Genomic DNA, 25,825 nt, shown 5'->3' with positions numbered 1-25,825 from the left:
TTTCCTAGCATGAGAAAAGAATATGTATCAGCAGAAATATGAAGATGCCACTACCTTTCTAAAGATCCTTTTACAGACAGTACTTCTTCCTCCACTAAGGGTATTTTAATACCCTGTGTTAAAGACCTCTGCTCTCTCTCCCTTAATGAGAGCTATGTTCCAGTCTCAATTCAATTTGACCAAGTCCAAATTTGAGCTCAAACTGGACAATGGACATGGGGGATTCAAGGATGAGTAACCATACTGGGATTCCCCCCTTCTCCTCTCTTTATTAATACTGGGTATTAATCCAACTTAGGCACATGCGTGGAACAACAAATTGGACCCAAGACACAGAAAGAGAAGGGCTTCTCTCTCCAGACCTGGGTATGTTAGGAACCACAGGTAGAGTGGCCTCTGAGAATAAGAAATCAAAAGGGCTGGAGGGGCTTCCCTGGTGGCGCAGTGGTTGAGAGTCCGCCTGCTGATGCAGGGGACACAGGTTTGTGCCCCGTCCGGGAAGATCCCACATGCCGCGGAGTGGCTTGGCCCGTGAGTCATGGCTGCTGAGCCTGCATGTCCGGAGCCTGTGCTCCGCAACGGGAGAGGCCACAGCAGTGGCAGGCCCACGTACCGGAAAAAAAAAAAAAAAAAGGGCTGGAAATTTTGTTATGTAATTTTTCACCATGATTAAAAAAGGGGAGGGGTGGGCTGGGACAGAAGCTACTTGGGTATTCAAAAGCCAGTTTTATCCAAATGGCTCACAGGGCAGAAGCCTTAAGGCAAAGAAGCTCTTTCATTTATGTAATACTTCAATAGAGAAAATCAGGACCTTCCCACCTCCTCTTTATATTATAGATATAATTTTCAAAATGAACATGTCCTATTCTGTTGATAAAAAGCAATACAAATTTATTGTAAAAAAAAAATCAAATACTACAGAAATAATAGACTAGAAAATAAAATGTGTCTTCTACTCCACCCTGCCCAGCAATAAACATGTGAAGAGTTTGGTGTACACTGTTTCAGAGCTTCTTATTTTTTTTAGTGACACTTAATATGAATGCATCCTCATGGCAGGAAATTAGAGCAAAACAGAAGTATGAGAAACAAAAAAAGGTGGAAATCTCCCTTTGCCCCTTCCTCCTCCCAGTCCCTTCCCTGTAGGTAAACATTTTAAATATTACTGATGTGTAACATATCCATACATACGTATACATACACAGCTGTTTAATATTTATTTTAAAAACATAAATGGATATTACATAAATGGATGTTTCTTTTTCTAGTTAACAAAATAACCTGGAGATCTTGCCATGACAGTATATTTTTTTGTAAGGCACCACTTTTTCTTCAATCGTACACGTTTATTTACTCAAAAGTAGGATTATGATATAGTATTCTGCAGCCTACTTATTACATTAAACATTATGTTAATACGTACAGCTCCACTTCCTCCTTTAACAGTTGCTTATAACTTCAATGAATGATTTTCTGTGATTTTATTTTAACTAGTTCCCTATTGATGGTCATTTGGATTCTTATTTTTCCCCATTATAAACAATGTTGCAATAAAGATCCTTGATACAAAAATATTTGCTAACTTGCTATTTCCTTAGGTCTCCTTAGGTCAATTCCTAAAAGTGAGATTTCTCTGGGTCAACAGATACATTTACATTTAAAATTTTGAAAAACATTGCCAAATAGCCCTCCAAAATGATTTTGCCATTTACATTCCTAACAACAGTAAATGAAAGCATCTGTTTCCTCACACCATCGACATTAGTGATTATCACTCTTTTAATGTTTTCCAATTTAATAAGAAAAAAATGAAATCTCATTATTTTAATATCCATTTATTTGATTAACGAGATTGACAGTCTTTATATTTTTTGGCCATTTGCAATTTTTCTTTTACGATCTCTAAGTTTGCTTGTTGACACGCTTTACCCATTATTTTTATTGGGATATTCTTAGAGATCTGTAAAAACTCTTTCCATAGCATTCTTACACAGTAATGTTACATTGAACTTTTTCTTCCCAGTTTGTCATTTACTTGTAACTTTGTTTTTGGTATCTTTTTCACTGTGACTCTTATGTAGTCATAGCTACTAGTACTTTCCCCGTGGCTTCTGGCCTTCGTGTCATGCTTACAAAGCCTTTCCCTACTTCAAAATCATAAAGAATTCTCTATTCATACATGCACACCAAGAATGACATATCTGTAACTTTGTTCTACTCTACCATAGATGCAACTATAAAAATGGGTTGAATTTTCCCAGAAGTTTACCTTCAATAAATCTATATCATTGTTTAAAAAAAAAAAAAAAGAATGATATATCTGTAACTTATCAAAACCAGAACTATTCACTTGGAGAAAAGTATCAATAGTATGCACTGATGCTGAAATGAAAGTTTCCCATTCCTCAAATTTTGTGGCATACAAAGTGAGAAACCAAATAGAACAGTGCTAGATTATTTCCAGTTATGGAATTACCTAAACAAAAAACAAAACAGGCCAAGCTATGACGGGCTCCTTCTTAAAAGATATAGTTTTAAAAAAAAGATACTACCTAACACTACCTATGGGCCCTGGAATATTTGATACCAGAAGCAGAAAGAGCTAATACTCACTTACTCTGTCTATAGTTAGTCTGGCCTATTCAGACTCTGGAGCACAAGCAGTAACGTGGATGTCTGCCTCTGTGTCCTTAAGAAACACAATGCAAAGGGAGCGTACTTGGTAAAAACAAATGCTCAGTTCTCCAGCTGTAACACTCTTATTAAATTCCTTGTTACAAAGTGGCTAAACCAGCGGGAGAACAATGCTGATAATTAGCAGCGTCTACAAGGGATAGCTTTTTCCCCCACTAACACCAAATGCCACACAGTTACCCAGCAAACACATTCCCAACCCCTCCTCCCTTGCCTGCTCTACCTGAAGTGGCAACATAACAGAGTTATGACCAATGAGATATGAGAAGTTGTTTTTGGAGGGCATTCTGATAAAAGAAAATCAGTATGGCTGACACCACTCCTTTCCTCTTCTTCCTGCCTGGAATGCATACTTGATGGCTAAAGCTGCAGCAACCACCTTGCAACCACAGGGGGAAGACCAAGGTATGTTGGCCTTAATACTACTGAGAAGGGAAAAGCCATTGCCAGTAATTACCTGCCACCCCTAGGAATATTCTGTTAGAAAAATAAACTCCCATTTGCTTATACCTCTGTAGTCATATTTTATGTTTCTTGCAGACCAAGCCCAACATAATCCTAAATAATAAAGTCGTTTTCAAATAAACTTTATGTCTAGCATATAGCAGACCCTTAAAAACTATGAGTGAATAAACAAGATTCTGGGAAACTAAGTGTCCGGGGGTATCAGGTGATTCAAGAAAAATCCCAGCTAGGAATGACAATCGATTTCTAAATGATCTAGTAGTACTATATTCAAAAGATGCCACCAATACTTAAATTAGATTTCACTTTATGCCTGGGATAATAATGTTACCTTAATGGATTTTAGTTTTTAAGTGCCTAGTTTTCCTTTTCTACTGAAGTAATTTTTTCATGTCATCCTGACAGAGAACCTAAGAAGCATTCATTTTACTCTATTATTTTTTTAATTTGTTTTTTCTCTTGCTTTTATTTATATACTTATTTACTTATTTATTGGCTGCGCTGGGTCTTCGTTGCTGCACGGGCTTTCTCTAGTTGCGGCAAGCGGGGGCTACTCTTCGTTGTGGTGCACGGGCCTCTCGTTGTGGTGGCTTCTCGGTGGCTTCTCTTGTTGCGGAGCATGTGCTCTAGGCGCACAGGCCTCAGTAGTTGCAGTATGCGGGCTCAGTAGTTGCGGCATGTGGGCCCTAGAGGGCATGGGCTTCAGTAGTTGTGGCGCGTGGGCTCAATAGTTGCGGCGTGTGGGCTCAGTAGTTGTGGTGCATGGGCTCTAGGACCCACAGGCTTCAGTAGTTGTGGAGCGGGGACTCAGCAGTTGTGGCTCTTGGGCTCTAGAGCACAGGCTCAGTAGCTGTGGTGCACGGGTTTAGTTGCTCTGTGGCATGTAGGATCTTCCTGGACCAGGGCTCTGAACCTGTGTCCCCTGCATTGGCAGGCGGATTCTTAACCACTGCACCACCAGGGAAGTCCCTCACTCTATTATTTTTAAAAACAGATCAGACCCAGAAATAAATGGAAAAACAAACAAACAAAACCCAGCCAGACAAAGGCATTCATTTGCAAAGCACAGGAGAGTGCAGGAAGTCACAAAGATATGCGTATAAATGGACTCAGCGCCACCGGTAAGCTATTTTGTACTCAAAGCACTGAACAAATGCAAACAAAAAATTGATAATCATCGTGTTCAACTAAACTTGCACATCTACTACTTTTCAAGCAAGGGGGGAAATCTGATGGGGTTTATTAGCAAACTAAATACTCTCAAATAAAAAGGTTGAATGTAGCTTGAGGGATAAAGCTGGCAAAACCCACATGTGCCTACATTATGACCAATAATTTCACTTGGTGAAGACTTATGTTTTAAAGTGTCTATCACAGCATTACAACAATGATAATTAAAAACAATTTAAATTTCCAACAATTAGTGAATGGCTCAATAGGTAATATAAAAATATTACACAGTCACTTAAATTTTTGAATAATTTTAATGACATGAAATGGTCACAGTATACAAAATATTTAAAGAAAAAATCACAATACAGAATATAATTCTATATTGTTGAATATAATTTTAATTATATAAAAATAAAAACAAGAACATACTAAAAGGGGACTCAAAGACTGAAAGGAAATATTCTGAGATACTAAAAGTGGTTGTCTCCTATGTATGGGTATGTGTATATACACACATTTCCAACCTCTATACGCTGAGAGAGCCTATGAACAATGACACCCAGAACAATGAGCACCCCAGCACCCAGACCTTAGGTTCTAAAAACCACAGTTCACTAAAAAGAGTGAGAACTCCCTGGAGAAAGACTGACTCCAGGGCTGGAACAGAGAAAATATAAGATGAGCCTAGAACACCTAGCTGTGGTGGAAAGTAAGGAAGCACTCAAGGAATAATTGGGGACATCTCAAAAAGATGCAAGCCAGCTTGAAGGGGCTTCTGTTAACCTGAGATAATTTTAAATCAAAATAAATAATGACAGTAACAGATCATAATTAACTTGAATAAAATAGGAGAGCATGAATCCATACTGATATAAATGAATAAATAAATGCTAAACAAATCAAGGAGAAGGAATATGGATAGATAAATAATATTATAAAAATATTATGATGTAGTAGAATGCCAACTAATAAATACAAAAGGAATGATTCTTTAAAAAGTGGTTATCTCCGGATTGAGTACACGTATACATTTTCTTCTGTACACATTTCTAGTTTCAGCTTTGTAAAATGAGCATGTACTTCTTTTGTAAAAATACTCAAAATAAAAAAAACCTCAACAGCAGCCTGAACAAACACAACATAATGCAGATCTCTAGAGCAATCTCTAGACCCATTTTTAAAAGGAGAACATATGCATAAAACCCCCAAACACATGAAGCAAGTGTGTGTGCTGTCCTAACCCATCTGTCTAGAGAAGAGCTCCGATGTCCTAGGCAGGTGGCTAAAGTTAAAAACAAAACAAAACAGCAAAAACAAACAAAAAACCCACCAGAGGCAGCACTGAGATTTACGGGAATTTTGTTTTGGTCTTACAGTAATGATGGGAGTGAAGAGATGTGACGAGGACCCTTGCTATGATGCCAATGACAAATGGTTCACTGATAAGAAGAAATGGAGAGGGCGACAGGCTGTAGAACAGGTCAATATCGGGCTGTCATGAAGCCATTTGAGACATATAATTAAATCTATTACTCACCTGGCATCATCATTCATTGTGGTATGGTCAATAGGTGCCATGAAGCTCAGAAGCCTGCTAAGGACGTGAAACCTAATAAAGTAGGAAACAAACAGGCAGCAACATCAGTAACTATTAACCTAGAAAAGGAAATACACCCTACCAGGTAACAAACTCCAGAACTGATCACAGGTATACCTGGCTCCAGAGTGCAACAGGGAACAATTCATAGGCACGAACCACTCACGACCATAAAAACACTTTTTCCTTAAGACTACAGGAGAAAAGTGTGATAAAAGCACATTGTGAACGACAGTAGCTCAACAGAGCTCCAACGCCCAAAAAATGAGTAGATAGACCTGTGCCCTTGAGCAATCTACTAGCCCTTAAACATCACTCCAGACAAAGACAATGAGGAGATGACTACCTCATCTTCCCTCCTCTACACACATCTTAATCATTTTTCAGTGTCATTAAAGCTACCTACTGGCAGTAGCACAGGTAGTGGCATAACATTCAAATGGAACACCTCACCACCACCATCACTCACTAGCTCCCTGAGTCAGAAAAGGCTTCTAGAATCACCTTCACTCACTAGCTCCACCAGGTCTTTCATTTCGCCCTTTTTTTTTTTTTTGGCTGCATTGGGTCTTCGTTGCTGCACGCGGGCTTTCTCTAGTTGCGGCGAGCGGGGGCTACTCTTCACCGCGGTGCGCAGGCTTCTCACTGCAGTGGCTTCTCTTGTTGCGGAGCACGGGCTCTAGGCGCGCGGGCTTCAGTAGTTGCAGCACATGGGCTCAGTAGTTGTGGCTCACGGGCTCTAGAACGCAGGCTCAGTAGTCGTGGCACACGGGCTTAGTTGCTCCGCGGCATGTGGGATCTTCCCGGAGCAGGGCTCGAACACGTGTCCCCTGCATTGGCAGGTGGATTCCTAACCACTGCGCCACCGGGGAAGCCCCTCACCCATCTTCAAATGACACATGCAACTGAGTACATAAGAAGTCTGATCCTTAGATCTTCAGTCAAGGTGTTACAGAAATTTAAGTTATGTCACCTCCATCTCCCACCAATAGAAAAAAAGGGTATTTTTGTACAAAGTGCTTTGAGATCCTCTGGTGAAGGGGGGCTGAACAAATATTTGACCTTATACAGAAGAAATTACACCAAAGAGAATTCAAAGAAGGTATCCCTTTCTGTTCATTATAAAAGGAGAAGCTGAAGGACAATATGCACAGAATATTTGTTGGCCAAAAAGTTCATTTGGGTTTTTCCATGTTACGGAAAACCCAAATGAACTTTTAGCCCAGCCCAATAAAATTCTAACCAGAAAAACTTGTTCTTGGGCAAAACACTATCCACAAAAAAATATGATATAAATATTTTCACATGTGTAATGTTTTACAGTTTTAAAAACATTTTTACACACATCAAAGAATTTGATTCTCTACTACACCACCAATAGCCAAGCCTCCCAAATTTCACTCATTTTTTTAACAAATGAATTTAAAAGAATAATAGTGATGAGATTTTTCCCATTATAAGAGTAATACAAAAAGCATAATTCATTACAGAAAATTTAGAAAACAAACCAACTGGGCACACACAAAAATACATACATAGGGGCTTCCCTGGTGGCGCAGTGGTTGGGAGTCCTCCTGCCGATGCAGGGGACACGGGTTTGTGCCCCGGTCTGAGAGGATCCCGCGTGCCGCGGAGCGGCTGGGCCCGTGAGCCATGGCCGCTGAGCCTGCGCGTCCGGAGCCTGTGCTCCACAACGGGAGAGGCCACAGCAGGGAGAGGCCCACATACAGCAAAAAAAAATAATAATAATAACATACATAGTTCTTCCACCTAGAGAAGAACTGTTACTAATATTTATTATTATTATGAGTTTAATATTTTGGTTAATTATGTTCATTTTATTTATTTAATTAATTAATTAATTTTTTTTTTTTTTTTTTGCAGTACACGGGCCTCTCACTGTTGTGGCCTCTCCTGTTGTGGAGCACAGGCTCTGGGCGCGCAGGCTCAGTGGCCATGGCTGATGGGCCCAGCCGCTCCGGGGCATATGGGATCTTCCCAGACCGGGGCATGAACCCGTGTCCCCTGCATCGGCAGGCGGACTCTCAACCACTGCGCCACCAGGGAAGCCCAATTATGTTCATTTTATATAGAAATCCATACACACACATAATTTCATCTTTTTTTTTCACTTAGCATTGTATCTCAAAGCTATATACAAAATTCCAGGAATGGAAGTACCATAACTATATTTTCATATACTTGAACATTCATATTGCTTCCAATTCTTCACTTTTTATAAGATGCAACAAAATATCTGTTCACTGTACATTTTTTAATGTCCCTATCTCCTAATTATAAAAAATAATATAAAATTTCAAATTCCAAAATGTATAGAGAGCTGACAAGTTCCCTGTAGTCCTATACCCCAGAAATAATCACTGTTAATTAAATCACTGTTAATCATTGTTAAGTTTGTCTGTGGCATTCTCCATATATAAGACAAATATAAACTTTATATATTTTCACATAAAAATGAGACTGTAAAGATACTTAATATTCTGCATTATGCTTTTTTCCACTTTGTCATATTCTATTCTTTTAAATAGTTACAGGATATTCTGTCGTGCCAATATAATTTATTAAACCTCCTACTGATAGGCATTATACAGCCTATCCCCTTTAAAAACCATATTAAACAGTGCGAAAGTGAAGACTTTTCAAAACTTTTAGAAATTTATTTTATTGACACATAGTTGATTTACAAAATTGTGTTAATTTCTGCTGCATAGCAAAGTGATTCAGTTACACACACACACACATTCCTATTCATATTCTTTTCCATTATGGTTTATCGCAGGATATTGAATATAATTCTCTGTGTTATACAGTAGGACCTTGTTGTTTATGCATTCTATATATACTAGTCTGCAACTGCTAATCCCAAACTCCCAGTCCATCCCTCCCCCACTGCCCCCCATTTGGCAACCACAAGTCTGTTCTCTATGTCTGTGTCTGTTTTGTAGTTCATTTGTGTCATATTTTACATTCCACATATAAGAGATATCACATGGTATTTGTCTTTCTCTTTCTGACTTAGCTAAAGTGAAGATTCTTTTTTTTTTTTTTTGTGGTACGCAGGCCTCTCACTGTTGTGGCCTCTCCCGTTGTGAAGCACAGGTTCCGGATGAGCAGGCTCAGCGGCCATGGCTCACGGGCCCAGCCGCTCCACGGCATGTGGCATCTTCCCGGACCGGGGCACGAACCCGTGTCCCCTACTTCGACAGGCGGACTCTCAACCACTGCGCCACCAGGGAAGCCCGAAGATTCTTATATATAAATTATTGTATGTTTGTTCACACATTTCTATGGGATAAATTTTGAGATGTGGAATTGCTTTGCTGGTGAATCGAAAAGTATGCATATTTAAAATTGAAAAAGTAAGCTAAATGCCCTCCCCAAAGGTTACGTTAATGTACAAGAATATAATTATTTACATAACCTTTTTATTTAAGTATAAAGTGTAAGTACAATTAATAAATGTATTTTAATGTCTTTAGGCTTCGCCAAACTTCACTGTTCATCTGAAAAAATGAAAACTGTTCTTGGCTGTGTCCAAATACAGGTTTAATTTACTGTCTAGACAAAGACTATGAATTACACCTTATAGTTGTGTTGTCCAATCCGGGAGTCACTGGCCACACGTGGCTACTGAGCACCTGAAATGTGCCAAACTGAGATGTGCTCCAGATTTTGAAAACTTGAGATGCAAAAATGTAAAATATATCACTAATAATTTTTAAAACAATAAATTGTTGAAATAATATTTTTTATATATTGGGTTACGTGAAATATATTATTAAGTTCACTTGTTTCATTTTTTCCCCTTTTCAATTGTGGCTACTAGAACATTTAAAATTACGCAGGTAAAGACATTTTTATTGGATGGCACTGCTCTGTGGAATACCTTTACACTTTAGTAAAATATATTCAATAACTATTAGCTGCATGATGAAAGACAGGCTTTAAGAAGTAATCAGATTTAGTAATGTGTACTTAATACAATGCATTTTACCTAATCTCAGTGCTACTGAGGATGGATGCATGTTTTAGTATTAAAATACCTTTTACCAACCATACTAAGAAGAGATAAATATAATTTTGTTGCAGAAAAATAGACAAACACAAAACACAGTATGACACCTCATTATTAAAGACCCGAGAGCTTCATTCATTTACATTATGAATTCTGCTTAAATCATGATCAAATCCACTTACAGATAATGCTGAGTAAAAGACTGATAGTCAATAATTATAATTACTTCCCAAAACCAAAACATTTCTTTTTTTTATAAGTTATTTTCCAGCATCCAACTAGCAAATTGCCACACCCAGTCTGACCAGGATCATGCCACTGACCTGCTACCATTTAAACTAAGGTTTCCACAAGGTGATGTTCATCTTTGCTAGGACATTTCTTCTCTCTCCAACCATATCACACAAAGCAAAGCTTGCTCACTGGTGGAATCTAGTACCAGTGATGACAGTTGGCACATCCCACCAGCTCTTCTGGGGGTCTAATTTAAGGAAGTTATTTATGCTATTCTCATCTAGCCTGGGCCCCTTGTTAAATCCATCATGGCAGAATTCTAATGTAGCCAAGGTACCATTTTGGTGTCTGCAAAGGTCCTGGCCAGAGAAACAACTCAATAGCCACAGGTTAGAAGCATGGGCTCTGGAATCAGACCAATTAGCTCAAATCCAAGTTTGTGCTTGCTAGTTCTGTAACCTGGGCGAGCTACTTACCTTCCGAACTACTTTACATGAATTAGCTAATTCAATCTGCATAACAATCCTATGAGATGTGCCTTTTATCACCATGCTAGGTTGACAGATGAGGAAACTGAAGCACAAAGATGTAAAGTATCTTGCCCAAGGTCTAAAGGCCAGTAAGTGAAGTGTCAGATTTCAAACCCAAACAGTTTAGCATCAGAGCCTATGCCTTTTCTACCTCAGCATGTAAATTGCTTTGCAGTGCCCAACAGAGTTTTATAAATGTTAGTTGTTGCTATTGCTAACAAGATCACTCTGATTCTGACCACATCCCGCACACTGATGTTCACAAAGAGAGCCAGGTGAATACTGACGATAAAACTGCAAAACAATTCAAAGCACATGACCTTATTTATTACTTTTCTTTTTACTTCTTATTTGGCAGTAATTTTAGGCTTATAGAAAAGTTGCAAAAATAGTGCAGAGAACTCATGTATATCCTCACCTAGCTTCCTCTAATGTTAACAGCTTACACGAGTACAGTGTAATTATCAAAATTAGGAAATTAACATTGGTACAATACTATTAACTAAACCATAGACCTTATTCAAACTTCACCCATTTTTACCCTAGTGTCCTTTTTCTTTTCCAGGATCCAACCTAGGACCCCACATTGCACCTAATTGTGGTGTCTCCTTAAGTCTCCTCCAATCTGTGACAGGTGCTCAGGCTTCCTTATTTTTCAATGACTTGCTACAGTCTTTAAAGTCTGAATTCTGAGCTTGACCACAATCTAGCGCTCACTTATTCATACAGCCTCATCTCCTGCCATTCCCCCATACTCAGTTTAAGTCTCTGTCAAAACAAATGCAGTTCCCAAAACAGACGTGTACACTCTCAGGTCTGTATTTTGGCAAACATTATTCTTTGTGGCCTTTCCCTAGGCTCACTCTTCCTAGTCTGCTCACTTCACACTGTGAAGTGTGGATGCTGCATCTTACAGAAAGTCTTACCTGACAAGCGTGTTAATTTTACTGTTATAATCATCCAAAAACATGTCTACGAGGCACTACGGTAGACGGTTAAGGTTGGAACTGTCTTGAAAAAACAGTGCAATACTTGCCCTCAAGGGACACACGATTATAGCTACTTGCCCTAACAGTTTTAAAACTCATAAACATATGATAATGTAAAAAAGGCATTTTTGGCCACTCTCAGTTCTTTTGAAGAGCGTATATTTGCAACAGCAACGTCAACAGATAAACACAAGAAACCAAAGAAACTAATATTTTCGAATGCTTCCTACGTACCAGACATATTCACCTTGTTTTAATCCTCAAACCAAATCTATAAAGTAGGGATTAGTATCTCCACTTATTAAATGAGAAAAGTGAGGCTCAGAGAATAAAGAGCAACCAAAATCATAGAGCCAGACAGAGCCAGTCTCCTGATCTGAAATCCCGGGCTCCTCCCTCTAGAGAACATTTAAAGCCTCACAAAGCTATTAAATTAATTAATTAGAAGTACAGTTGATCTACAATATTATTAGTTTCAGGTGTACAACACAGTGATTCAATATTTTTATAGATTATACTCCATCTAAAGTTATTATAAAATAATGGCTATATTCCCTGTGCTGTATAATATATGCTTGCTCCTTATTTATTTTATATACAGTAGTTTGTGTCTCTTAATCCCATACCCTTATCTCGCCCCTCCCTCCTTCCCTCTCCCCATTGGTAAGCACTGGTTTGTTCTCTGTATCTGTGAGCCTGTTTCTGTTGTGTTAGGTACATTCGTTTGTTTCATTTTTTAGATTCCACATGCAAGTGATAACATAGAGTATTTGTCTTTCTCAAAGCTATAATTTTAAAAGCACCGTACTGGAGAAAAGTCTAATCTCAAAATTAAAGAGTAGGTATTTAATCAGCCTGGTCAATTACAAAGTACTAGTAATAACATTCTTCTTTAAATCCTTCCGGGTGGGGGGGGGGGGTACAGAAGAGACAGGTACAAAAGAGGCATGTATGTGAGTAAGTAAATGAACGTTCCAGGAGGAGACTGATCCAGTCTTGGAATAATAACAGCAATAATAATGATAGGAATGATGGCAACAGACACGTATATAGTGCTTGCTGTGTTCCTGGCACTGTTCTAAAAGCTGTATATATACTTACTCATTTAAACCTCACAGCAACCCTACAAGTCTTGTACTATTATCATCCCCATTCTACAGATGAAGAAACTAGCACAGAGAGTTTAAGGGTCTTGCTCGGAGTAACTACTAGAGTGTCATATCCCACACTGTCAAAGCTGGGATTCAAACTCAGGCAGTCAGGCTCTTGAGACCATGCTCTTAACCAGTACACTGAAAACAAACTTGGAGAAGTATGAAGACTTGGAAACTTCAACATATGAAAAAACATAAACAAATTATAACAATTTAACCTAAGATTTAAGAAAGTGACTTTCAAGCACAAGATGATGAAAAGCTACTTTGCACTTCTGCAAAGTTAAAGAAAAATAAGCATTTCCTGATGAGTTTTGTTAAATACTAAAACAGGTTAATTGAAGTAGTGAAATCTGCTTCTCTGAAGATATTTAAAAATGAGACAGATCCACATTTGTCTAAAGGGAATTTAATGACAGGCAGGCTCTAATAAGGATGTGGGATTAGCTATCTGCCTAAAACTGTCCTAACACAATGAGTTTAACATTTTTTTTTCAGTGTGCACCTGAATTACAAGTAGTTTCTTTGACACTGAGGCCCTGTGAGAGTGATATTATGTAATATATAAAAATAGTTACAAGGAGTCTAAGTCTGAAAGCATAGCAATGTCAATTCTACTCTTGCCCCATCTTTTGTCTCCATACTTTTAAGACTCCTTCAAGGGCTCACAGGGTTGAGGGCTTTCCTACACTCAGAAATGTCTCTCTGTTCTCATACAAATTATATTCCTCATCTCATTTAAGCAGTGTTAACATTCTCTGGAATCCTTCATTTTTACCTTTTTAGCATATTGCGTACATGTATGGCATCATGAAAATGGACCAATATAATTCTATGTCTAAACAAGACTCCAAAATACAATTTTTATATTGTTCTAAAGAAATCATTTTTTAAAACTAAGGCAATTTCAACGATCTTGTCTTATTTCCTTATTATTTCTCTTTCAGGGAAATGCAAATATCATTTAACCCATCCATTCACAACAGTAGAACAAGAAGTAACTATCTTTCCATTACAGAGTAAAAAAAAAACCGGAGTCTCAAAAAAAAGCCTCAAATATTGCTTTAGTTATTTTTCTGCTCCTGAAAAACAGAATCATCAAAAGAAATAGAAAAATGATGTAATAGCCAACATGCAAGAGAAGAGATAAGGATAACAACACACAAGATTAACATTTTTTCTAAAAAGTAACTCACCGAAGTTTCCTTCCTTTGCTGGCTTTCCTATCTACTTTCTTGTGGATTTTGCTTCTTAACTTCTGGATTGCAAGCCACTGCCTAGGAAATTCACAAGCGATGTTATGCATCATCACTAATGGAAATAGTTACATGTATCGACAAATCGGAATTTTTCTCACTAACAACACTGCAGAAAGAAATCATCAACCTACATCAACTTCCTCAAGACAGTCTGGGGCCACAGAGACTAATCAACAGACGAGGATTTGTGCAATGGCTTAAAGAAACAAAAACAAAAACAAATGGCAGCTGGGAAATTCTACAGCAAATTTGGTTAACAATGCTCCTTAGTATTTGGAGTTACTGTGACAAGCACTAAATCTACCAGTCTGCAGGAAAACCCATCAAACTGAGTATAGCTGCTTGGGTTTGCTTTTAATGTTTTAGCTGTGCGGCCTGTTCTATGACTAATATTGCAGCTGCTGTTTGGTTTGAGCACGTGAATTCTTTAAATCTAATTTTCCCATTGTTAATGCCCAACTGCTTTTTCCTCTGCTTTCCACTTTTTGCTAAGTGTTAAGAATTATCCACTATTGATACTAGTTTTACAGTCATTTTATTTATTTAATTTGCATTTCAGCTATAATATTTCAGAATGTGTTGTTCAAAGGTAAGGGCTTTTTTTCCCGCAATATAATCTCAATACCAAGAGCCCCAATATAATCTCAATACCACTGTCACACCTAAAAAAAGTTGACAATAATTCTTTACTATCAAATATTTACTCTAAATTTCCGAGGTCGTCTCAACTTTACAGTTAGTTTGCTTGAATCAGGATCCAAACAAGATTCATATATTCTGCAGTCATTTTATTTTACTTTTATTTTTTTAACATCTTTATTGGAGTATAATTGCTTTACAATGTTGTGTTAGTTTCTGCTGTATAACAAAGTGAATCAGCTATATGTATACATATATCCCCATATCCCCCCTCTTGATTCTCCCTCCCACCCTCCCTATCCCACCCCTCTGGGTGATCACAAAGCACCGAGTTGATCTCCCTGTGCTATGCAGCCGCTTCCCACTAGCTATCTATTTTACATTTGGTAGTCTGCAGTCGTTTTAGATTAAAAGAAATTAATTTTTCAAATAAAAGATACTGGGCTAAGAAAATCTTCATATATTGCTCATATGAACAAATGTGCGGGGAAAAAAGGGAAAACAGCAGCAGCTACTCATCTTACCTGATTTACACAATGAAAATTTAACATCAAAAAAAAAAAATCCAGGGAAATCCAATTACTGTAATCTTAATATAATCTTAATTACCATAATCTATTTTATTGTAAAGTCAGATAAATGTACAATATAATCATCACTTAAATGCAATTTGCTCTATCACATTAAATTTATGGTGAACAGCTCTCTATAGCATTCCAGAGATATACAAAATATCAACATCCTACCCTAAAATTCATGTTTTACTCACATAAAATTATTTCATCAACACAAATTTTTCATTGTGATCTCAAAATGCTGCTCTGCCCCAGAATCCCATTCTGATACTTGCAGCTTTTGTTTCCTTTCATGCTTTTGCAAATTATGGCTCATGGCTATTTAAATGTACACTATTCATTAGGTAGCACTCTCAACGTCCTTTTTATTTTCCAGCCACAGGATGAAGCATACACAAGGGCCTTCCTTCACTACTTTCCATTCTACCCTGACATCTGGGTAATGCCGCCACGTTCCATTTCTAATTGTGCCACAGCTTTCACTGAAGGGGTGGAGGTCTAAATTAGGGCACACTCTCCCAGAGCAAGGAACCTGTTGTGCACAGTGCCACGTCCTGACAGCGGAGAGCATGCATCTGGGTGGATGCTTTTTACCCACTGGTCAGAGATTGATACAGATAAAATCACAGCCCAATCCAGAGAGCAAAGAGATTAAGAGGGACTTTGTGAAACAAACCCTAAAATAAACACCTATAGGCATTTTATAATCTCTTATTCAAACTGCACTTAAGGCAATGTAGGTAGGGTAAACAATTTCCATCACTCTGCCTGTCTAGTTCTTGTTATCTTGCTTAACTTTTTTTTTTTAATTTGGCTGTGCGGCATGACTTGTAGGATCTCAGTTCCCTGACTAGGGACTGAACCCGGTCCACAGCAGTGAAAGCCCGGAATCCTAACCACTAGGCCACCAGGGAACTCTCAACTTTTATAATTATAGGACCAATCGTTGCCTTGGAGGCTGAATTAAGGAGATTCAGAGGGAGAAACTATTATACAGGCTACTTGCATGAATAGAAAGCCATATCTAAATTACCTTCCCATGGCCACCTGATCATTGGGATCCAAGGAGCTGGTCTTCCGTTCTATGAGTTCTCGAAGGAGCTGGGGAAAAAGGAAAGCAAGTGATTTATTTATCATCTCCCAGCACCAACTGACTTTAAAAGGGCACAGGAGGAATTCTGAACGGCATAGTGACAGCTCTAAACTACAATCAATAAGGGACAACTCAGTGGCAAGAGCATGACTGAATTCCCATTAACCCTTTCATATTTATATATCTTTAAAAAGAGCTATAAGCAATAGCTGAGAACAAAGTCCATTTGAAAGACTTATTGTACTGCAGTTCATTTCAAATGGATCAATGAGTATGCAACATTCCCTTCATTGTTTTTATGATTAGTTTTGTCCACCTCATCGATATCAGTGGAGAATCTATAAAAGGTCAGGTGGGAAGGGCTGGGTGGCAAAGAGGAACACGCATCAGCTTCTCACCAACAGGATAATGGTACATGGTTAACTTCTGACCTATAACCTCCGGCAGTCAGGAAGGTCTTCCTTAGGCAAAAAGCCTTTATTAGATATAACTAAAAGTGTGGACTTCACTCTCTTGCTTTCCACAGCTGGTACCCTAGCATGCTTACTAATAAATAACTTAACCATATATGACACCAACACATTCACAGCCACAACAACTTTAATAAGGAACCTAAAGAAAGTCGTATGTGCATACTGGAAACACAACACAGACAGCCAGTCTCTCAGCCCCACAATTAACTCCACGGGAACTCTAAATCACTCTCCTACTCTCCTCTTAATACTGGGTATCCCACCGCATGCAATCAAAGCCTAAATCTGTATCTTACACACAGACTGAGGAATTTGCATTGGATCTTAAAGTCCCACGTGAGAAGAAGCAATGGATTTAAAAGTTAAACACTAAAGAAGGAGAATTTTAAATTACAATAATAAAACTAGATATCATCTCTCCTACACAAGTGCTATATACAGGGAAACAGCCAACAGAGATTAAAATTCCAAAAATCTTCTGAGAGGGACTTCCCTGGTGGCACAGTGGTTAAGAATCCATCTGCCAATGCAGGGGACACGGGTTCAAGTCCTGGTCTGGGAAGATCCCACATGCCTCAGAGCAGCTAAGCCTGTACGCCACAACTACTGAGCCTGCACTCTAGATCCTGCGAGCCACAGCTACTGAGCCCTCGTGCCACAACTACTGAAGCCCACGCGTCTAGAGCCCACGCCCCGCAAGAGGAGCCACCGCAATGAGAAGCCCTCGCACCGCAATGAAGAGTAGCCCCCCCCACCGCAACTAGAGAAAGCCTGCGCACAGCAACGAAGACCCAACGCAGCCAAAAATAAATAAAGAAATAAATAAATAATCTTCTGAGAGAAATCCAAGGGAAGACACTAAAATAAACTCCTTCCTGCTTATCACCTGTCAATAACACAGGTTTGACTTTAAAACTTGTTTCTTCACAAAAATAAGTAATCATTTTGTAGGTAAGGCATGGGAGCAATACAGATAGTTCATCAAGTTAAACAGCCAAAGTCTGTGGGAGGATAACGAAGGAGGGATAAATTCCTACGAAAGTAGTTCACTCTCTAATTGTCATTTGTTTATGTAAGTAGGCACTGGAAGAAGCACAACAAATTTGTAAAAATACTCATTTCCATATAGGACGAACCTTTATTGCAAAAGGGAAAAGGATATCTCAATCGCAAATAAAAAACCTCCTGTGATGTTTTCTCATTTGCTTATTTTAGACATTATTACTACAATGGCAATTACATTTAAAAATGCGGGGACCAGAGGCCTCTGGTTTATTATCACTAGAAAACAGCAAGCTATTTCTCTGCCCTGTTTATCTGATTGACTCCCAACATCTTTCTGGCAGCCAATCTATCAGTTTATCTCCCCTACTTCATCACAGTCACTTCTGGCAGCTAAATACAAGATCCAAATCCAGTGTTACACAGACATACGACACAGGAACCCTATGTAACACCGCTACTCTGTAAACAGCTGCCCTTAAGGCTAAGCCAAAATGGGCTCTGGTTCCTAGTCAGCATCCTGTCAAAAGCAAGGTTAGGGGAGGCGGGGGGGTGGGGGGGGGCGGGGAGAGGTTAACAAAAAGAATCTTTTCTTCTTTTAATAAAAAAGAAGAGAAAACAAAATAAAAAAGAAGGAAAATAATGGGATCACTACATCTCATTGCCCTTACCTTGTTCCAGCCACATAAGAGATAACAGCCACGATTCCTGGTTTACCTAATGATCTCTGATCCCTTGAGACTGGGGCCATCACGGCCACTGGGAAGGAGCGCTCAGGGAAGGCTGCCCCAGCACAACGTGGGAGGCTGGAAACGGGAGCCGCATGACCGCAGTGGGTCTGTTACACTCGCAGTGGTCTCTGCAGTTCCAACACCAAGCTGGTGCAGCATTTACTCTCAAGCACCCTGTGTACTTTACATATTCTGGGTTGCATTTTCACTACCCAAGTGTCTCACAGCTATTCTTAGTCATTCATGGTTAGGAAGAGAGTTTTATTGGTCTATCTGGCCGAGTCTAGTTTATTCAGTCCAATGTTTCAGAAGACCCTGTTGTGTGCAAGGCAAGAATAAGAAAGTAGCAAGAAAATAAGTAAACAAATGCTCCTCGTGGCTATTGCTATTCCCCACAGCTCTATCACTGGGCTTAAATTTAATTAGGAAAAATGCTTTCAAAAAAGTTGCCGAATAATGAAGTTTTAGGGATACTGCTGAAGAACTTAGCTTTGCTTCTCAGTTCAATTTTCAAAGCTTAACTTTATGACCAAACTTTTCCATTAAAATTCCAGTTTCTGTTAGTTTCTGGAGCTTTTTATTTCAACAATAATGATACAATAGTCCTAATTTTCTATGTGATTTGGAAAATGGAGAGATATATGAAATATTTTTGTTCCAGTCTGTTATAATTCCTCCAGAGAGTCAATTCAGAAAGGCTTGATTGTTTCTCTAGTTCTAGGGGAAAATCATAGATGTAGTTGGGTTTCCAGGCCAGCCCACAAAAACCTATTTAACCCATAACAACATATGTGAGGAATGGCACCGACAGTACTATTCAGAATCGAATCAACATTTATAATACTCTGCCTGGAAAAATGCACGCCAGAATCAGTTAAAAATGGCAGTTTGAACACATTAGTCTATCTCTTCTCCTTTCTCAACTCCTCTACAAGACAGTAGAGGGAAAAAAATAAATGTATTAACCCGCAAGAAAGAAGAGAAAAGGGAGAGCTAAGGAGAGTAGCTTTTCACAAAATTTTCAAAGACAGTCAGGAGATGAAGGAGTAAAAGGAAGTTATCACCCAAATGTCCAGAGGGAATAAAGGTGAGGGTGGAGCTAGTGAGGCCCACAGAATCCCTGTGAGATGAGCTCTTGGCGGGCAGTTACCCTGAAAGGTGGAGAAGGGGAAGGGGGCAGAACCATGGGCCTTCTCCATTATCCCACACAACCAAGTGACTACCCCACAGGGAGAAAAGAAGCTTTATTCTCTGCAAAAACTGAGCCACAAAAGTTCCAAACTGAGAGATGTGAGGCACGGAAGGCTGAGATGGGGCATAAGGGAAAGGCTCGATGCTCAACTCTAGGACCTTCTGTCTCCTTCCCCCACCCTCTACACAGAACACTAGCATCATGTGTAAAATTTCCAAGGCAGGAGAGGAGAGGAGCCTTTTCTGGAGAAACTGCATGGTCGCCCCCTGTCTCCCCGGAAAATAAGATTTCCAAGTTCTAACAACCAAGACATTAGTTCACAGCAAAATTATATATAAAGGAGCCAAAAAGCTCCGCCCAGGTTCCAGAGATACTTTTGAATGCCTTACTCTGAAACACGAAGGGACAGTTAAGGATCACCAACATCTGAGGAAAGCCTCAGACACAGACCAAAACAAACAGAAAAAAAAGGGACTCAAGAAAGCAACGCAGAGAACAAACGAAACAAACGCACACAAAAAAAAAGAAGAAAGAAAAAGAAAAGAAAGAGAAAAGAACTCACGATGGATGACCTCAGAGAAGTGAGAGAAGACACATTTCCACAAGAACGGGATGCTATGAGAAAAGAGTAAAACAAGAAATTAAACGCAAAACAGAAATGTTTAAAAATTTCAATAGAATAACTGGAAGATAAATGTACAAAAATCTCTTAGATATAAAACAAGAAGGCCCAAAGATGATATCCCCTTGATTATTTGTGAGAAAAGAAAGAAACTTAGAGGATAATCCAGAATGTCAAACACCTGCCTAACAAAGGCTGGGAGAAAATTATTAATGAAATAATTTTAAAAACTTCCCCAAATCGAAGGACAAGAATGAACCCACCACAACCTAGTGCAACCTAGTGCAATGAAAAAGGACCTTTTGTAAGATACATCATCATGAAATGGGGAACTCCAGAAGCAAAGAGAAGATCCTAAATGGTTAGAGGAAAAATAGGTCACATGTAAAGAGGGTGACCACATGGCCCCAGCTACCCCAGAGAGTCCTGGTTAATGCCTGCTGTCCTGCTATTCTTTCAGGTTAGCACCTCAAGGGTTCTAGTTTTGACAATGAATTATACAGTCACCCTAAATATTAAGGACTGTAAATCTAAATGGGATTAGACATCTCAATAGCAATAACAGATGCCAGAGGACAGCAGAGCAAGGCCTTCAAAATTCTGAGGAAAATAACTTTCAACCTCAAGTTCCATACACAGCCAAAATATTAACCAAGTATGAGAGTTACATAAAGCATTTCACATAGGCAAGGACTCAACAATTTACTTTCCACACGCTCTTTCACAGGAAGATGTGCCTCAGTAAAATGAGAGCACACGGCAAGAAGGACGAAGACAGGAGATGTTAGAAAACAGGTCTACCTCAGGAAAGAAGTGAGGCAAGTCCCAGGACTACAGATGGCACAGCCCCAGAGAGCCTGTTCCAGAAAGGAAGAGTCCAGGGAGCTCCAGGAGCAAGCGCTCCAGGAGAAAGGGGGAAAATGATAGGTTAAGTACATCTTTTAAAAGCGGGTATTATTCGCTCTAGGAAAAAACAAATTTGTAAGGAAATGTAATCACAGTACATCACTTGTGAACATTTATTTAATCATATATTGGAAACAATTGTTTTCACAAAACTGCGACAATAAGTACAAGAGAAGAATGGAGAACTGAAGTATTGGGAGTGAGGAGGGAGCAGGGCCTCACTACCACAATGGGAAATCAAGAGAGGATTTCAAAAATGATGGACATCAATAAATCAACAGTCATATAAACACGTTATTTAAAACCATGCAAAAAAAAAAAAAAAAAAAAAAAAACCATGCAAGTAGGACTTCCCTGGTGGCGCAGTGGTTAAGAGTCCGCCTGCCAGTGCAGGGGACACGGGTTCAAGCCCTGGTCCGGGAAGATCCCACATGCCGCGGAGCAACTAAGCCCATGCGCCACAACTACTGAGCCTGTGCTCTAGAGCCCGCGAGCCACAACGACTGAGCCCGTGTGCCACAACTACTGAAGCCTGCACGCCTAGAGCCCGTGCTCCGCAACAAGAAAAGCCGCCGCAATGAGAAGCCCGTGCACCGCAATGAAGAGTAGCCCCTGCTCGCCACAGCTAGAGAAAGCCCACGTGCAGCAACAAAGACTCAACACAGCCAAAAAATAAACAAATAAATTTATTTTTTAAAAAAATCTCTTACGAATATTTTTCTGTTCCGTAAAATAAAACATGAAAACATACTGGAAATAATACAAATAACATTTATTTTGATTTGCTGCAGATAATGCCAAACAACTGTTTATAACTTTATTGAGCTATAATTCACTTACCATACAATTCACCCAGAGTGTATATAATTCAGCACTTTCTAGTAAATTCAGAACTGTGCAATCATATTTAATTTTAGAACACTTTCATCCCACCTAAAAGAAACCCCATACTAGCTGTCATCCCCAGTATCCACCAGCCACATACCCCCAGTAGCCCTAAGCAACCACTAATCCTTCTGTCTTTATAGACATGCCCATTCTGGACATCTCATATAAAGAGGATCATATAATATATGGCCTTTTATGACTGGCTTATTTCACTTAACAGATTTTCAAGCTTTATTCACATTGTAGCATATGTTGGTACTTCCTTCCTTTTTATGGCTGAGTAACATTCCTTCGTGGATGCTGTGGCATCGTCCATCGCTGCATGGAGCCACAGATGCAGAAAACAAGCTTACGGTCACGATAAGCGGGGGGTGGGGGATAAACTGGGAGACTGGGAATGACACATACGCACTACTATATATAAAGCAGATAACTAATAAGGACCAACTGTATAGCACAGGGAACTCTACTCAATACTCTGTAATGGCCTATATGGGAAAAGAATCTAAAAAAAGAGTGGATAGATGTATATGTATGACTGAATCACTTTGCTGAAACTAATACAACATTGTAAATCAACTATACTCCAATAAAAATTCTTTAAAATTTCATGTTTGTAATAAAATTGATCAGAGTATTTTTGTATGATGTGCATAAAAAAATATTCCTTTGTATGTATATACCACATTATGTTTAGCCATTCACCATTGAGGGACACTTGGGTTACTTCCACTTTATGGCTATTATGAATTATGCTGCTATGAACATTCACGTACTACTCTTTGCGCGGACATATGCTTCCATCTCTCTTGGGTTTATACTTAAGAGGAGAATTGCTAGCTCATGCAGTTAACTCTACGTTTAACATTTTGAGGAACTGCCAGACAGTCTTCCAAAAATGCTGCATCACTTTACCTTCCCACTACCAGCATACGAGGGGTCCAACTTCTCCACATCCTTGCCAGCACTTGCTATTACCTGCCTTTTTCATTATAGCCACCCTAGTGGGTGTAAAGTATTATCTCATTGTGGTTTTGATTTGCATTTCCCTGATGGCAAATGAAGTTAATCATCGTTCTGTGTTTACTGGCCATTTGCATATCTTCTTTGGAGAAATGTCTATTCAGATGCTTTGCCCATTCTTTAATTAGGTTGTCTTTTTATGATTGAGTTTTAAGAGTTCTTTATATACTCTGGATACCAGTCCCTTATTAACGCCCATTCTGTGGACTGTCATCGAAGTTTTTAACTTTGATGTGGTCCAATTTTTTCTTTTGTCATTGGTGTATTTGGTATTGTATCTAAGAAGCCACTGCCTAACCCAAGGTCATGAAGATTTACTCCCATGTTTTCTTCTAAGAGCTTTATAATTTTAGTTCTTATATTTAGATCTAGGGTACAGTTTGAGTTAACTTTTACGTGTGGTATGAGGTTGGGGTCTGACTTCATTCTATTGCATGTGGATATCCAAAATGCACCACTTGTTCAAAGACTATTCTTTTTTTTTTTAAACAGCTTTATTTTTTTTTATAGATTTACTTTTATTTGAATACATTGTTTTTTGTGCTTTCTTTTTGTCTGCGTTGGGTCTTCATCGCTGTGCATGGGCTTTCTCTAGTTGCGGCAAGCGGGGGCTACTCTTCGTTGTGGTGCGTGGGCTTCTCATTGCAGTGGCTTCTCTTGTTGCGGAGCACGGGCTCTAGAGCGCAGGCTCAGGAGCTGTGGCGCACGGGCTTAGCTGCTCCGCAGCACGTGGGATCTGCCCAGATCAGGGATGGAACCCATGTCCCCTGCATTGGCAGGCGGATTCTTAACTACTGCGCCACCAGGGAAGTCCCTTCAAAGACTATTCTTTTCCCCATTGAATTGTTTTGGCACCCTTATCAAAAATCCAAGTAATTTTTAAAGCATTTGGTTTTATAGCCTCATATTCCCTGGCTTTCTGAATTTGTAACACAGTTACTGACTCCTACCTCTCAGGTTTCCATGGTTCATAGCCACAGATGCTTGGGATGGAAAAAAGCTTGGGGCAACCCTGTATGTAACTTACTTAGCCTCGTCGAGTCAGGATTTTTCAAACTCCCTCCCCAATACATAGAGAGCACATGAAAGAAGGGCAGTCAACCCCTCTTACATGTGTTTCAGCCCCTCCCTTAATGATAGATATAAAAAGTGGCTTCATAAGGCTTGGGTTTACTCTCCCCTCAGCTTCCTCTCTAGCTCCCACAAGAATTCTTAGTGAAGAAATATTTCTGCTCTAACTCCTGCTTTACTACCCGTTTTTTTTTTAGTTCTCAGATCTCCAGTCTTTCAAATTATACCCAAAAGGAGTCATTTGCAATTTTCATACTATATTTGAAGCATACAAAAGATAAATCCACATATACTATATTGTCCACACCTATAGTATAAAATCGCCACAAGGTGACCCACTGTCCGTAGGTAACTATTTTTTCTCTGTCCCCTTTGCACATTGCCCACTCACTCCTCAACCAACTCTGCACCACCCAACAGTTCTGGCTCCATTATTCTACTGAAACACCTCAGGCCCAGGTCTCAAGATGCCCGTGTCTAATGAACATCTGTCACGACTCAACCTTCTAGACTTCTTGAAGCAGCAAGTGACGCTGGACATTCTCACCTTCCTGAAACACCCTTTTCTTGGCATCTTTGAGGCACCTCCTTCGTTTTACGCCATATTCAGCCAGCTCCTCTACCCAAACATTAAATGCTAACATCCCTCAAGACTCAGTTCCAAGCTTTCTTTCTTTTTTTAATTAATTAATTTACTTATTTATTTTTGGCCGTGCTGGGTCTTCGTTGCTCTGCGCAGGCTTTCTCTGGTTGCAGTGACCAGGGCCTACTCTTCATTGTGGTACGCGGGCTTCTCATTGCGGTGGCCTCTCTTGTTGTGGAGCACAGGCTAGGCTTCAGTAGCTGTCGCACGCAGGCTCAGTAGTTGTGGCTCACAGGCTCCGTTGCTCCGCAGCATGTGGGATCCTCCCGGACCAGGGCTTGAACCTGTGTCCCCTGCATTGGCAGGTGGATTCCTAACCACTGCGCCACCAGGGAAGTCCCAAGCTTTCTTTTCTTCTCACTCCATATGCTCCCCGCCAAGAATTTCATTCTATTTTCAAGGCTTCAATGACCTAAGAGTTATCCCTGGAATTCCTTTTCCCTTACACTCAATATCTAATCTATCTCCGAGATTTATATATGTGATCCACCAATTCATGAACCTGTCTATTTTTCTCTGTCTCCATTGCCTGTACCCTAGTATAGGCTGTTATCATCTTCATTCACTCCATAAACATTTAGCACACTGGGGAAGCAATGAAGAATGAAACAGACACGCTCTCACCTGAGTTAGTGTAGCGGGCTCCTGGCATCTGCACCTGCCCCTCCTTCATTTTGTTCTGCTCTGTACAGTCAGAGTAATGTTTTCAAAATGCACGTACGCCAGAGTATACAATTCTTATTGCAGCCTAAAGGCCCCTTTACCTACCTCTCCAGCCTAAGCTTCCACCTCGGTGCTCCAGTCCCACCAGCACTCCTTTTGTACCTGAAACGCTC

The 25,825-nt window shown here is 39.5% G+C and overlaps 1 protein-coding gene across 3 annotated transcripts in view; it reads right to left on the bottom strand.

Annotated features, from left to right (window-relative positions):
- Nucleotides 1–25,825, bottom strand: part of AATF (apoptosis antagonizing transcription factor) — a 98,842-nt gene that overhangs the window by 18,880 nt on the left and 54,137 nt on the right. Inside the window, exons 9-12 of one of the 3 annotated variants that reach the window (XM_067717552.1) lie at nt 16,379–16,446; nt 14,069–14,149; nt 5,870–5,941; nt 1,820–5,771 (exon numbers count right to left, since the gene is read on the bottom strand). In XM_067717552.1, coding sequence (XP_067573653.1) covers nt 5,681–5,771; nt 5,870–5,941; nt 14,069–14,149; nt 16,379–16,446 — 312 coding nt within the window. In that variant the 3' untranslated portion in view covers nt 1,820–5,680. Of the gene's footprint in view, nt 1–1,819; nt 5,772–5,869; nt 5,942–14,068; nt 14,150–16,378; nt 16,447–25,825 lie in introns of those variants that run through there. The other 2 variants (XM_067717553.1, XM_067717554.1) reach the window with 2 other exon arrangements.

Source organism: Pseudorca crassidens, chromosome 19 (assembly GCF_039906515.1).
Source record: "Pseudorca crassidens isolate mPseCra1 chromosome 19, mPseCra1.hap1, whole genome shotgun sequence".
In the NCBI taxonomy this organism is placed as follows: domain Eukaryota; kingdom Metazoa; phylum Chordata; class Mammalia; order Artiodactyla; family Delphinidae; genus Pseudorca; species Pseudorca crassidens.
The sequence above is the reverse complement of the archived record's forward strand: the minus strand, read 5'-3'. Positions and strand labels throughout refer to the sequence as shown.